This window comes from Cervus canadensis, chromosome 30 (assembly GCF_019320065.1).
Source record: "Cervus canadensis isolate Bull #8, Minnesota chromosome 30, ASM1932006v1, whole genome shotgun sequence".
Taxonomy (NCBI): Eukaryota; Metazoa; Chordata; class Mammalia; order Artiodactyla; family Cervidae; genus Cervus; species Cervus canadensis.
Window position 1 is genome coordinate 15,806,688 of NC_057415.1, and position 14,363 is coordinate 15,821,050.

General features: G+C 39.1%; 1 protein-coding gene across 5 annotated transcripts in view; it reads left to right on the forward strand.

The window, feature by feature from the left end:
* ERCC6L2 (ERCC excision repair 6 like 2) overlaps window positions 1–14,363 on the forward strand; it is a 182,592-nt gene that overhangs the window by 57,481 nt on the left and 110,748 nt on the right. For all 5 annotated transcript variants that reach the window (XM_043453162.1, XM_043453164.1, XM_043453165.1 and 2 more), the window contains 4 exons: window positions 8,046–8,186; window positions 8,781–8,894; window positions 9,692–9,811; window positions 12,925–12,996. In XM_043453162.1, the coding sequence (XP_043309097.1) occupies window positions 8,046–8,186; window positions 8,781–8,894; window positions 9,692–9,811; window positions 12,925–12,996 (447 nt within the window). The remainder of the gene's footprint in view (window positions 1–8,045; window positions 8,187–8,780; window positions 8,895–9,691; window positions 9,812–12,924; window positions 12,997–14,363) is intronic.

Sequence of the window (14,363 nt, forward strand, 5' to 3'; positions counted from 1 at the left end):
GCATTTTACTCAGTGTGAAAAAAATTATGTGCAGAATTTCATAAAATATTAATCGAGCCTGAGAAATCTTCCTCACTAACTTTACTAACATTTTGTCTAACAGGTCTATTATTAGTATACATTAAACTCGTTTCTCTTATTTTAGAACACGAAGGCTTTTGATGTAATGCTTCCTCAACGAAGAAAGAACTTCTTGCCCTAATGTGTTTTCTGTTCATATTTTGCCCATCTTACACTGTGTGCCCTCTATAACCCAGTATGTGCTGTGCTGTGCTTAGTCACTGTGGTGTCTGACTCTTTGCCACCCCATGGACTGAAGCCTGCCAGGCTCTTCTGTCCGTGGGGATTCTCCAGGCAAGAATTCTGGAGTGGGTTGCCATGCCTTCCTCCAGAGGATCTTCCCAACCCAGGGATCAAAGCCAGGTCTCCTGCATTGTAAGAGGATTCTTTACCATCTGAGCCACCAGGGAAGCCCAAGAATACTGGAGAGGGTAGCTTATCCCTTCTCCAGGGAATCTTCCTGACCCAGGAATCAAACTGGGTCAATGCAATCTCCTGCATTGCAGGCAGATTCTTTACCAGCCAAGCTACCTGGGAAGCCCATCACCCAGTATGAAAAGTGAAAGTGAAAGTCACTCAGTCATGTCCTACTCTTTGTGACCCCATGGACTATTTAGTCCATGGAATTCTCCAGGCCAGAATACTGGAGTGGGTAGCCTTTCCTTCTCCAGGTGATCTTCCCAACCCAGGGATTGAACTCAGGTCTCCCGCATTGCAGTCAGGTTCTTTATCAGCTGAGTCACAAGGGAAGGCCATAATCCAGTATATTCTTTGGTAATTTAATTCTCACTACAGAACAAATAGTTAAAAGCTTCTTTTTAATAGGTACTTTTCCTGTAGAATGCAGTGTATATTTGCACAACTAATGTTAAGAGTTTGCATGAAAATTACAGCTAAATTCTATTAATTGTATAAGAAAATTTGAGGACTTGACTTTTCAAGAGGATCTCTTTTATTTTTATTTTTTTCAAGTGTTAAACCTTTTATTTTGTATGGGAGTATAGCTGATTTGAGCATCGTTTCATGTGTTTATTGGCCATGTATATGTCTTCTTTGGGGAAATATCTGTTCAGGTCTTGTGCCAGTTTTTGATTGGATTGTTTGTTTTTCTGGTATTGAGCTGCATGAGCTGATTGATATTTTGGAGGTTAATTCTTTGTCAGTAGTTTCATTTGCTATTATTTTCTCCCATTTTAGGGTTGTCTTTTCACATTGTTTATAGTTTCCTTTGCTGTGCAAAAGCTTTTAAGTTTATTTAGGTCCCTTTTGTTTATTTTTATTTCCATTACTCTAAGATGTGGTTCATAGAGGGTCTCACTGATTTATGTCAAGGACTGTAGTATCTGTGTTTTCCTCTAAGAGATTTACAGTTTCTGGCCTTACAGTTAAGTCTTAAATCCATTCTGAGTTTATTTTTGTGTATAATTTTAGGAGGTGTTCTAGTTTCATTCTTTTTCATGTAACTGTCCAGTTTTCCCAGCACCACTTGTTGAAGAGACTGTCTTTTCTCCACTGTATATTCCTACCTCCTTTGTCAAAGATAAGGTATCCATAGGCGTGTGGCTTTATCTCTGGGCTTTCTATATTGTTCCATTGGTCTATATTTCTGTTTTTGTGCCAGTACCATACTGTCTTGATAACTGTAGCTTTATAGTATAGTCTGAAGTCAGGAAGGTTGATTCTTTCAGCTCCATTGTTCTTTCTCAAGATAGCTTTGGCTGTTCGAGGTCTTTTCTGTTTCCATATACATTGTGAAAGTTTTTGTTTTGACAGTATTTTTGTCCTTTGTATTTCTGCATTGTCTGTTGTAACCTCCTTTTTCATTTCTAGTTTTCTTGATTTGATTCCTCTCCTTTTTTTTTTTTTTTGTAGGACTTCCCTGTAGCTCAAACGGTAAAGAATCTGCCTGCAATGCCGGTGACCAGGGTTTGATCCCTGAGGCAGAAAGATCCTCTGGAGAAGGGAATGGCAATCCACTCCAGTATTCTTGCCTGGAGAATCCCAGAGAAGCCTGGTGGGCTACAGTCCGTGGGGTCACAAAGAGTCGGACATGACTGAGCGACTAACATTTCACTTCCCTTCCCTTTTTTCCTCGATGAGCCTAGCTAATGAATTATCAATTTTATTTTCTCAAAGAACCAGCATTTAGTTTTATTGATCTTTGATATTATCTCCTTCATTTCTTTTTCATTTATTTCTACTTCAGTCTTTATGATTTCTTTCCTTCTACTAACTTCAGGGGCTCTTTTTTTTTCCACTCGTCTTTTTCTAATTGCTTTAGGTGTAGAGTTAGGTTGCTTATTTGATGTTTCTCTTGTTTCTTGAATTAGGATTGTATTGCTATGAACTTGCCTCTTACGGCACTGCTTTTCCTACATCCCGTAGATTTTGAATTGTCTTGTTTTCACTGTTGTTTGCTTCTAGGTATTTTTTGATTTCCTTTTTAATTTCTTCAGTGACCTCTAAGTTACTCAGAAGCATATTGTTTATCCTCCATGTGTTTGTAGTTTTTTTTATAGCTTTTTTCCTGTAGTTGTTTCCTAATCTTACAGTGTTGTAGTCAGAAAAGATGCTTGAAATGACCTCCCTTTTTAAAAATTTACCAAGGCTTGATTTATGACCTAAGGTGTGATCTATTCTGGAGAATGTTCTATGTGCATTTGAGAAATAAGTGAAATCTACTGTTTTTAAATGAAATCCCCTCTACATATCAATTAGGTCCAATTGTTTCAATGTATTATTTAAAGCTTGTTTCTCTTTATTAATTTTTTGTTTGGATGATCTGTCCATTGGTGTCAATGGGGTGTTAAAGTCCCCCACTATTATTGAGTTTCTGTCCGTTTTCCCTTTAATAGTTGTTAGAATTTGCCTCATGTATTGAGGTGCTCCAGTGTTGGGTGCATATATATTTATGATTCTTATATCTTCTTCAATTGATTCCTCAGTCACTATGTAGTGTCCTTCATTATCTCTTATAATGGTCTTTAACATCTGTTTTATTTCATATAAGTGTTGGTACTCCCATTTTCTTTTCATGTCCATTTGCATAGAATATCTTTTTCCAGCCACACACTTTCAGTCTGTGTGTGTCCGTATATCTGAGGTGGTTCTCTTTTAGACAGCATATATAGGGGTCTTGTTTATGTACCTGTTGAACCAATCTATATCTTTTGGTTGGAGCATTTAATCCATTTACATTTAAGGTAATTATTGATCCTATTACCATTTACTTAATTGTTTTGTGTTTGTTTTTATAGGCCTTTTCTTTCACTTATGTTTCTTGTCTAGAGAAATACCTTTAGTATTTGCTATAAGGCTGGTTTGGTGGTGCTGAATTCTCTTAACTTTGCTTGTCTGTGAAGCTTTTGATTTCTTCTCTGAATCTGAATGAAATCCTTGCTAGATAGAGTAATCTTGGTTGTACCTTTTTCCTTTCATCACTTTAAGTGTCCTGCCACTTCCTTCTAGCCTACAATTTCTGTTGAAAAATCAGCTGTTAGCCTTATAAGGATCCCCTTGTATGTTACTTGTTGGTTTTCCTTTGCTGCTTTTAATATTTGTTCTTTGTGTTTAATTTTTATTAGTTTGATTAATATGTGTCTTGGCATCTTTTTCCTTGGGTTTATCCTACATGGGACTCTCTGGGCTTCTTGGACTTGGGTGGCTATTTCCTTTTCCATGTCTGGGAAATTTTTGACTATAATCTCCTCAAATACTTTCTCATACCCTTACTTTTTTTCTTCTTCTGGGAGCCCTATAATTTGGATGTTGTTGCACTTAGTGTTGTTCAGAGGTCTCTGAGGCTCTCCTCATTCCTTTTTAGTCTTTTTTCTTTATTCTGCTCTGCTTTAGTTATTTCTACCATTCTATCTTTCAGCTCACATATACACTCTTCTGCCTCAGTTATTCTGCTGTTGGTTCCCTCTAGTTTAATTTTAATCTCAGTTATTGTGTTGTTCATTGTTGATTGTCTATTCTTTATTCCTTCTAGGTTCTTGTTAAACATTGCTTGTATCTTCTCAGTCACCCCCTTCATTATATTTATCTGTGCCTCCATCTTATTTCCAAGATGTGGATCATCATTACAATCATTCTTCTGCATTCTTTTTCAGGTAGACTGAATATTTCCTCTTCATTTGGTCTTGTGAGTTTTTACCATGTTCCTTCAAATGCTGCCTGTTTATCTGTCTTTTCATTTCATTTAATTTACTGTGTTTGGGGTCTCCTTTCTGCAGACTGGAAGGTCATAGTTTCTCATAATTGTGGAGTCTACCTCCATGGGTGAGGTTGGACCAGTGATTGTGAAGGCTTCCTGTTTTGGGGAACTTGGGCCTCTGTTCTGGTTGATGGAGCTGGATCTTGTTTCTCTGAAGAGCAGTGCCATATCCAGTAGTGTGCTGGGGTGTCTGTTGGCTTGGTATGGCTTTGGGCAGCCTGTCTGCTAGTGGGCAGAGTTGAGTTCCTGTTTTGCTGAAGTTTTGACCTGAGATGTGCGGCTCTGAAGCTTGCTGGCCTTTGTGGGGGGCTTGGTCTCAGCGTTGAGATAGAGGCCTTTGGGAGTGTTCTTGTTGACTAACGTTCCATGGATTTGGGAGTTCTCTGGTGATCCAAAGTCCTGGACTCGGGTCTCCCACCTCGGGAGTTCAGGTCCAGCTCCTTACGGTAGCACCAAGACTTCACAGGTCACACAGCACAGAAAACAAAACCCCAAGAATAATGGTAAAAGCAACACTCAACAGCCCAGAGCACCCAAAGAAACTCACATACTTACAAAAGAGAAAGGAAAAACAGAAAGGATAAAAACAGGAGTCAAAAGAGAGCAGTCAAACCAATAGATAAACATGAAAATGAATACTAAAAACTAGACTAGCAAAAACACAAAATCAAAAATATGGGAAAATACAATATAACTAAAGAGTACTATAAAAGTAGGAAAATAAAATGAATTTACTTAAAAATAAGATGTTTCAAAAATAAGAAAAAGTATATTATAAAAAAGAAAAATTAAAAGAGTAATGAAGAAAATACTTTGGCCACCTGATGTGAAGAACTGACTCCTTGGAAAAGACCCTGATGCTGGGAAAGACTGAAGGCAGGAGGAGAAGGGGACGACAGAGGACGAGATGGTTGGGTGGCATCACCGACTAGATGGACATGAGTTTGAACAAGCTCTGGGAGTTGTTGATGGACGGGGAAGCCTGTTGTGCTGCAGTCCATGGGGTCACAAAGAGTCAGACACAACCGAGTGGCTGGCTGAACTGAATGAAGATAAACAACATTAGAGCAATATGGAAAAGAAAAAATATATATAGAATGATATTAAGAATGTCTTCATGATTTCTCCATTGACTTCGCCACACAGTGTGCTCTAGTCAATCTGCCACTCAGAAAGTCCTCCAATATTTCTAGGGAAATCTCTGGATCTGTTGTTGACAGTGTGAGGTTGGCTCAGATTCAGATCTTCCCTTACTCCAGCTTATACTTGCTCCCCAAAGCCACACCTGCCCCTAGAGTTCACAGTCTCAGGCTGATTGTGGGGATTTAATCCATTGCCTCTGCGGCTGCAGGAGCAATTTCCCCTTTTCTCCTTTGCTTGCAGAGCTCCTGGTGTTCCACTCTGGTTCTGGCCCTGTCTCTGCTTGTAGACTGCCCTCTGGTGTCTGTCCCCTGCCCAGACAGGAGGGGGTGAAAGTAGCAGCTTCTTAGGGCTCACTTGCTCCGTTGGGCTGGGGAGAGAGAGGGGTCGGGCGGACACAGTTGGGGTGTGTGGGGTGTGTGTGGGGAGTGCCCGCCGTGACTGAGACCTGCAGGAAATCCCTGAAGTCTGGGGTGGATTGTGTGCTTCCCCAGGGGGGTTGGCCCTGGGTTGTGGGTCCCTCAGGAGAGCCACGCTGCTCAGGCTCCCAGGAAGGTATGGTCAGTGACCCGTGCTCGCTCACAGCATGGTGGCAGCTGTGACCTCTTGGAGTCGAAACCATAGTGGCCTCCTGTCTTCTGCCTTTGGCATTCACACCTGCTTTTCTCCTTCCGGGGTCACAGACTGCAGCTGGCTTATCCCACCTACGGCACTTGTGAAGGCGGGTCCTGCATTCTACATGTGCAGAGTTAGAGCATCCCCATGGCAATAGTCTCTTGCCTCTCTGGTGGGCCCAGGCTCTTCTCTGTACTCCGTCAGCTGTGTTTCACTTGTACCCTCAGAATATCTTCATGACAGCCCACGCCAGTCCTTTCCCTGGGGTCTGACCCCTGAAACCTGAGCGCTGAGCCTGCACTCGCTGCTGTGGGCATGTAAGCCACTTCTTGCCTGGGGAGTGTCGTTTGGTTACAGTCTGTGGAGAATTCTCTCCATTTTGCCTCCCCAGCACCTGTTGAGGGTCCAAAGCTCCTCCCAGACTCTGCCTGTGAGAAGGCTTCGGAGTGTGTGGAAACATTTCCGCCTTCAAAACTCCCTTCCCCATGGCACAAGTCCTGGTCCTGAAATCCTTTGTCTCTTTTTTTATCCTTATCTTCTGCCCTGTCTGATTCTGTGGAGACTGACTTGCCTTTGGAAATCCCCAGGGTCTTCTGCCAGCATCCAGAATGTGTTCTGTAGGAGTTGTTCCACATGCAGATGAATTTTTGATGTATTTATGGAGGGGACGGTAATCTCCCTGTCTTATTCCTCCATCATCTTAAAAGTCCCTGCCTCTGAGAATAAATGTTAAATGTGCTCACCATACACACAAAAAGTAGTTATGTGATGTGATGAATGTGTTAACTAGCCATATTGCTGTGCTTATAATTTTACAATAAAAACACATATCAAATCATAATGTTATATACTATAAACTTATATGTTAATTACATCTTAATAAACTTGTGGTAAAATAATAACTCAGAATTTCCCCCATACCTTAATCATTGACCCTATCTTCAATATTCTCTTTTTATTCTTATATCCACAATATTTCTTCTTTTTGCAGTAATGTTCTGTAGTAATGATACACACATATAAATATTTTTAAATAGATGGCTTTCCCTCTTATTCACATTCCTCAGAGTCCTACCATGTATATATTTAGTTTTATGACCCTGATTACATACAGCTATATTGCGAAGAATTTTACCAATTTCCAGACTACCAGAAACATAAGGCAAAATGTATCCCCTATTAGTGGCATTATTTTCTTGTGTTTTCTTCTTTTCTTGAATTTGGGCACAAGGTGGCAATTTTATAAGTTTTGCCTTCATGTGTATTTGTTTAATTCTTATATTTACTAATTTTGGAATTTGTAGCAAAAATACTTTATCCTATCTTCAGTAATAGGATGTTTTAAATTTTTTTTCCAAATTTTCAAGTAACTCACTAAGTATTATCTTTCCTTTTCTAGTTTTTTATTTGACCTAAACTTTAATCACTTATTTGCATGATGGGCTAATAATGTGGAATGCTGAAAAGACCCACAGTAATATGTTGAGAAATTTATAAGGAAATCACATACTTAGCTTTTTCATATTTTGAGTTTTTAAAATTAAAGAACAAACTGTGAGATTTATTTGAAAAGTGAGTTATAATTTGTATAGTTTATGGTAAGGTTGTAGCATAGAATTAGGAGAAATTTTCTTGTATTCTTCTGTTATACAGTGATGTGCCTGCATATGTGCAAAGTTGCTTCAGTAGTGTCTAACTCTTTGTGAACCTATGGACCATAGTCCCCCAGGCTCCTCGGTCTATGGGATTCTCCAGGCGAAATTACTGGAGTAGGTTCCCATGCCCTTCAGGGGATCTTCCCTACCCAAGGATCCACGTCTCCTGCATTGGCAGGCAGGTTCTTTACCACTAGCGCCACCTGGGAAGCCCATATAATGATTACATGGGCTAATCATGTAAGAAAAATTACAGTTTATGAGCAATTTTCACTCTTACAGTCTGTGAAACCTGATGTGCATTGTAATTATCATTGCTATAAAAATACTAATAACTACCTTCTTTTTTGTCTTGACAGATGGTATACTGTTCTCTGACAGATTTTCAAAAAGCTGTCTATCAAACGGTATTAGAAACTGAAGATGTGTCTTTGATACTTCAATCTTCTGAGCCTTGTACCTGCAGCAGTGGCCAAAAAAGGAGAAATTGTTGTTATAAGGTAAGCATTTCAGTATGGGATGTTTCCCTGGTAGCTCAGATGATAAAAGAATCCCCCTGCAATGCAGGAGACCTGGATTCACTCCCTGGGTTGGGAAGATCCCCTGGAGCAGGGCATGGCAATGCCTCTAGTATTCTTGCCTGGAGAATCCCCATGGGCAGAGGAGCCTGATAGGCTACAGTCCATGGGGTCGCAGAGTCCGACTCAACTGAGCGACTAAGCACATTACATGAGATCTTTACTGTCTTACTTTTGATTATATAGTACTCAATTCTAGTATCAGAGCAGCTAATATAACTTTTCCTCATGTGGTTTTTTTTATCTGTAGAAGCTGTATATATTTCCTGGAATGAGGACTTCCTCTCCTCTTTTGTTAAAAACATCATTGTGTTGTGGTTGACCAAAAGTACAATCCCACGTTAATGATTCATGGATATTTTGTGTATCGTTTGACCATTATTTTCTCATAATGTGTTGTGCTGATAGTAACCGGATAATAAATATTACTGTAAGTGATGTATTTTTGGTGTAATTAGTTACATAGCCGTGTCAGTCCCTTGCTTATTTTTATTTTCTGTACTTTTATGGTTACAGACCAATTCACAGGGCGAAACAGTGAAAACCTTGTATTTCAGTTACCTTGCTGTCCTTCAGAAGGTAGCTAACCATGTGGCATTACTGCAGACTGCTAGCACCTCTAAACAACAGGTTTGGACTGGCTTTTTAAATTTCTTTGTGATGCTATTTAGTGTATTTGGTATAAAATTTCTTAGCCAAATATCCTTATCTTTGTATGAAATTGAAGAGGTAATTGACCTGCTTGTTTTTAAATGTAGATGTCAGAGAAGTTTATGCATTTAAATTTTTAATCAGAGTGAGAAAAGTTAACCTTAAAGTAAATCTTTTTTATGCCTCTGATATGTTCATACTATTTTCATTTTCCTAATAACTTTTGATATATTACCAACTAAAAATATTTGATGAGTCCATCCTAATTCCACTAATAATATATCTAATTATCTAATCTACTGTATTAAAATGAGGCTTTATAATAATCTATATATTAAATATTTAGTAAAAATCAGTAATTTCAAAATTTAGGCACACATGGAGTCATTGACTTTAGTCGTGTCAGTTGTGTCTAAAGCACAATGTAAATAACAAGATCTTTTTAAAAGCTTTTTATATAATGTTTTCATATTTTGTTTTAGTGTGATAGGCTTGAGGCTTTGAAATGCAATTTTAAAAGACTACTCTTTGAGAAGTATTCAGTTCCTTATTTTGAAAATCTTAAAAAAGTAATAGTAAAATTAGTAACCATATCACTATCTCAGAACTTGTCAAAGCCTTACATGTTTAACATATCACTTTAAGGTATTTTGAGTTAAAGAAGGTAAAACTTTCAACCTAATACATTCCTTCTAAATATATTTTTTATAAATATTTTCAAAGTATACAGGTTTAAAAGTGCTGAGATTTCTTTTCTTCTTCCTTTTCCCCTTAAGGAAACACTTATCAAAAGGATATGTGATCAGGTGTTTTCCAGATTCCCAGATTTTGTGCAAAAAAGCAAGGATGCAGCCTTTGAAACACTTTCTGACCCAAAATACAGTGGAAAAATGAAGGTAAAGTGTTGTTCTTTCAGTTTGCATACATGCAAGGATGATGTATTTAAAAGCTTATATATTTATCATTTAAATAAATAAAATGGGTTGTCTTCATTATATAGTTCAGAAAAACCTTATGCTTAGTGCAGAAAATTTCTTTTCTTTCCTTTGTGGTTTTCTTTTCCACAGTGTTTGGAGCTGTCATTGCCAGATGTGTAAGTGCCTGTTTTAAAAATAACAGTGTTACTATTATTACATAGGCTTTGGATTATTTGCTTCCTCTCTAAACACACTGCATATGGGGGCAAATTATTGGCATTTTGGCATCAAATCAAATCTGGAATTCAGGACTTACTGTAATAGAGAAACAGAGGGGATAAAATGAGAAGAGGTATATATCTGACTGATTATTGTAGAAAATAAATATCAGAGTTTTTAGAACCTAGGTATAATTAAACACATTTTATTACATAAAAAAAAATTTGAATACTTACTAAAAGAAATTTGTTATCGTTCAGTCTCTTAAGTTATGTCCTCCTCTGCAACAGCATGGACCTGCAACAGTCCATGCTCCTCTGCCATCCGCTGTCTCCTGGATTTGCTAAAATTCATGTCCATTGAGTTGGTAATGCTCTCCAACTATCTCATTCTCTGTCACCCCCTTCTCATTTTGCCTTCAATCTTTGCCAGCATCAGGGTCTTTTCCAGTGAATTGGCTCTTCACATCAGATGGCCAAAGCTTCAGCTTCGGCTTCAGCATCATTCCTTCCAATGAATATTCATGATCGATTTCCTTTAGGATTGACTGATTGGATCTCCTTGCAGTCCAAAGGGCTCTAAAAAGTCTTCTTTCTCTAGCACTACAATTCAAAAACATCAGTTCTTCAGCACTCAGTTGCCTTTATGGTCCAACTCTCACAACTGTACATGACTACTGGAAAAACCATAGCTTTGTAGGCACAGTGATGTCTCTGCTTTCTAGCATGCTATCTAGGTTTGTCATAGCTTTTCTTTCAAGGAGCAAGTGTCTTCTGATTTCATGGCTGCAGTCACTGCAGTGCTTTTGCAGCCAAAGAAAAGAAAATCTGTCACTGCTTCCACATTTTGCCTTTCATTTTGCCATGAAGTGATGGGACTGGATGCCATGATCTTGTGTATGTGTGTGTGAGTTGCCCAGTTGTGTCCAACTCTTTACAACCCCATGGAGTGTAGCCTGTCAGTCTCTTGTCCATGGGATTCTCCAGGTATAGGACTGTAGACTATCAGTCTCCTCCATCCATGGGATTTTCCAGACAAGAATACTGGAGTGGGTTGCCATTTCCTTCCCCAGGGGATCTTCCCAATCCAGGGATCGAACTTGGGTCTCCTGCATTGCAGGCAGATGCTATACCCTCTGAGCCACCAGGGAAGCCCCAACTAAGCCATGATTTTAGTTTTTATTAATGTTGAGTTTCAAGCCAGCTTTTTCACTCTCCTCTTCACCGTCATCAAAAGGCTCTTTGGTTCCTCTTCACTTTATGCAATTAGAATGGTATAATACGCATATCACCTGGAGGAGGTAATGGCAACCCACTCCAGTCTTCTTGCCTGAAGGATCCCATGGACAGAGGAGCCTGGCAGGCTACAGTGTATGGGGCTGCAAAGAGCCGGACACGACTGAGCACACAGCACAGCTCATGGTACTCACGACCTGTAAGTTCATTGGGAACCCTGAGTTAGTCAGTTCCTGAATCCTTGCTTCTAGGGGACACACAGGGTTAGGCTCCTGTGAGCCTCTGGTCACGAAGTCTTTATCAACTTCTGAATAAAGAACCTCCTTTTATGCAAAAAAAAAAAAAAAAAAGAATGGTGTAATACGCATATCTGAGGTTGTTGATATTTCTCCTCACAATCTTGATTCCAGCTTGGGATTCATCTAGCCCAGCATTTCGCATGATATACTCTGCACAGAAGTTAAATAAGTAGTGTAACAATATACAGCCTTGTCTTAGGCCTTTCTCAATATTTAATCAGTCAGTTGTTCGATGTCTCATTCTACCTATTACATCTTGAACCGCATACAGGTTTCTCAGGAGGCAGAAAAGGGGGTATGGTACTCCCATCTGTTTACGAATTTTCTATAGTTTATAGTGATCCACAAAGTCAAAGGCCTTAGCCTAGTCAATGAGGCAGAAGTAGATGTTTTTCTGGAACTCGCTTGCTTTCTCCATGATCCAGCAACTGTTGGCAATTTGATTTCTGCTTCCTCTGCCTCTTTGAAACCCAGCCTGTACATGTGGTTTATGTAGTGCCGAAGCCTAGCTTGGAGGAATTTGAGCATCACTTTGCTAGTATGTGAAATGAGCACAATTGTATGGTAGTTTGAACATTCTTTGGCATTGTCCTTCTTTGGGATTAGAATGAAAGCTGACCTTTTCCAGTCCTGTGGCCACTGCTGAGTATTCCAAATTTGCTGACATACTGAGTACAGCGCTTTAACAGCATCATCTTTTAGGATTATAAATAACTCAGCTGCAGTTCTGTTACCTCCACTAGCTTTGTTCCTAGTAATTAGTAATGCTTCCTAAGGCTCACATGACTTAACACTCCAGGATGTCTTGCTGTAGGTAAGTGCACCATTGCGGTTATCTGGGTCATTAAGAGCTTTTTTTGTACAGTCCTTCTGTGTACACCTTTTCTTAATCTCTTCTGCTTCTGTTAGGTCCATATCATTTCTGTCCTTCATTGCACCCATACTTGCATGAAATGTTCCCTTGATATCTCTAGTTTTCTTGATACTAGATAGATATCCAGGCCCAAGTCCTAAAAGAAATTCTGTTCTGCAATTTAGTTTCTGAACATACTGTAAGTATAAAAAAGTGTCTTTGGAAATTAAATTAATCCATTTAAATGCATCTCATAATCTAAAATGCTTCCTTTTTATTAAAACCAGATGAGATGAACTAAGCCCTTGAGCAATTTAATTTACCTCATTTTTAACAATATGAAGATGAATTTCATGTGATATCTAATACTTTAAACTTGGAAAAAATGAAGGAAATTATCAAAGATTACTGAGATTATATTGTATAAAATAATTTTTAAAAAATTCTTAAGTGATGTTCACTGATGTTCTTGTGGTTCCTTTCCAGGTTCTCCAGCAGCTTTTAAATCATTGCAGGAAAAACAAAGATAAAGTTCTTCTTTTCTCCTTTTCCACCAAGGTGAGTTTTGTCTGAAGCATATTTTTAATTGACTCAGGTCTAGTTCTTGAGGCTTAAAAGTCTATGAAGAGATCTCTGTATCTTAAAGAGATAAAAAAAAAAGCTTCCAGCCACATTTACTGCTTATGTATCTTCTGTCAGTTCAGTTCAGTTCAGTTCAGTCCCTCAGTCGTGTCCAACTCTTTCTGACCCCATGGACTGCAGCACGCCAGGCTTCCCTGTCCATCACCAACTCCCAGAGCTATCGAGTTGGTGATACCATCCAACCATCTCATCCTCTGTCGTCCCTTCTCCTCCCACCTTCAATCATTCCCAGCATCAGAGTCTCTTCTAATGAGTCAGTTCTTTGCATCAGGTGACCAGAGTATTGGAGTTTCAGCTTTAGCATTAGTCCTTCCAGTGAATACTCAGGACTGATTTCCTTTAGGATTGACTGGTTTGATCTCCTTGCTGTCCAAGAGACTCAAGAATCTTCTCCAACACCACAGTTCAAAAGCATCAATTCTTTGGCGCTCAGCTTTCTTTATAGTCCAACTCTCACATCCATACATGACTATTGGAAAAACCATAGCTTTGATTAGACGGACTAGATGGATTAGATGACTAGATTACTTTGTTGGCAAAGTAATGTCTCTGCTTTTAAATATGCTGTCTAGGTTGGTTATAACTTTTATTGCAAGTTGCAAGCATCTTTTAATTTCATGACTGCGGTCACCATCTGCAGTGATTTTGGAGTCCAAAAAATAAAGTCTGTCACTGTTAACCCATCTATTTGCCATGAAGTGATGGGACCGGATGTCATGATCTTAGTTTTCTGAATGTTGAGCTTTAAGCCAACTTTTTCACTCTCCTCTTTCACTTTGATCAAGAGGCTCTTTAGTTCTTCCTCACTTTCTCCCATAAGGGTGGTGTCATCTGTATATCTGAGGTTATTGAAATTTCTCCCAGTAATCTTGATTCCAGCTTGTGCTTCTTCTAGCCCAGCGTTTCTCATGATGTTCTCTGCCTATAAGTTAAATAAGCAGGGTGACAATATACAGCCTTGACGTACTCCTTTCCCTATTTGGAACCAGTCTGTTGTTCCATGTCCAGTTCTAACTGTTGCTTCTTGAGCTGCGTACAGATTTCTCAGGAGGCAGGTAAGGTGGTCTGGTGTTTCCACCTCTTGAAGAATTTTCCACAGTTTGTTGTGATCCACACAGACAAAGGCTTTGACATAGTCAATAAAGCAGAAGTAGATGTTTTTCTGGAACTCTCATGCTTTTTCAGTGATCCAGCAGATGTTGGCAATTTGATCTCTGGTTTCCTCTGCCTTTTCTAAAATCAGCTTGAACATCTGGAATTCACAGTTCACATATTGCTGAAGC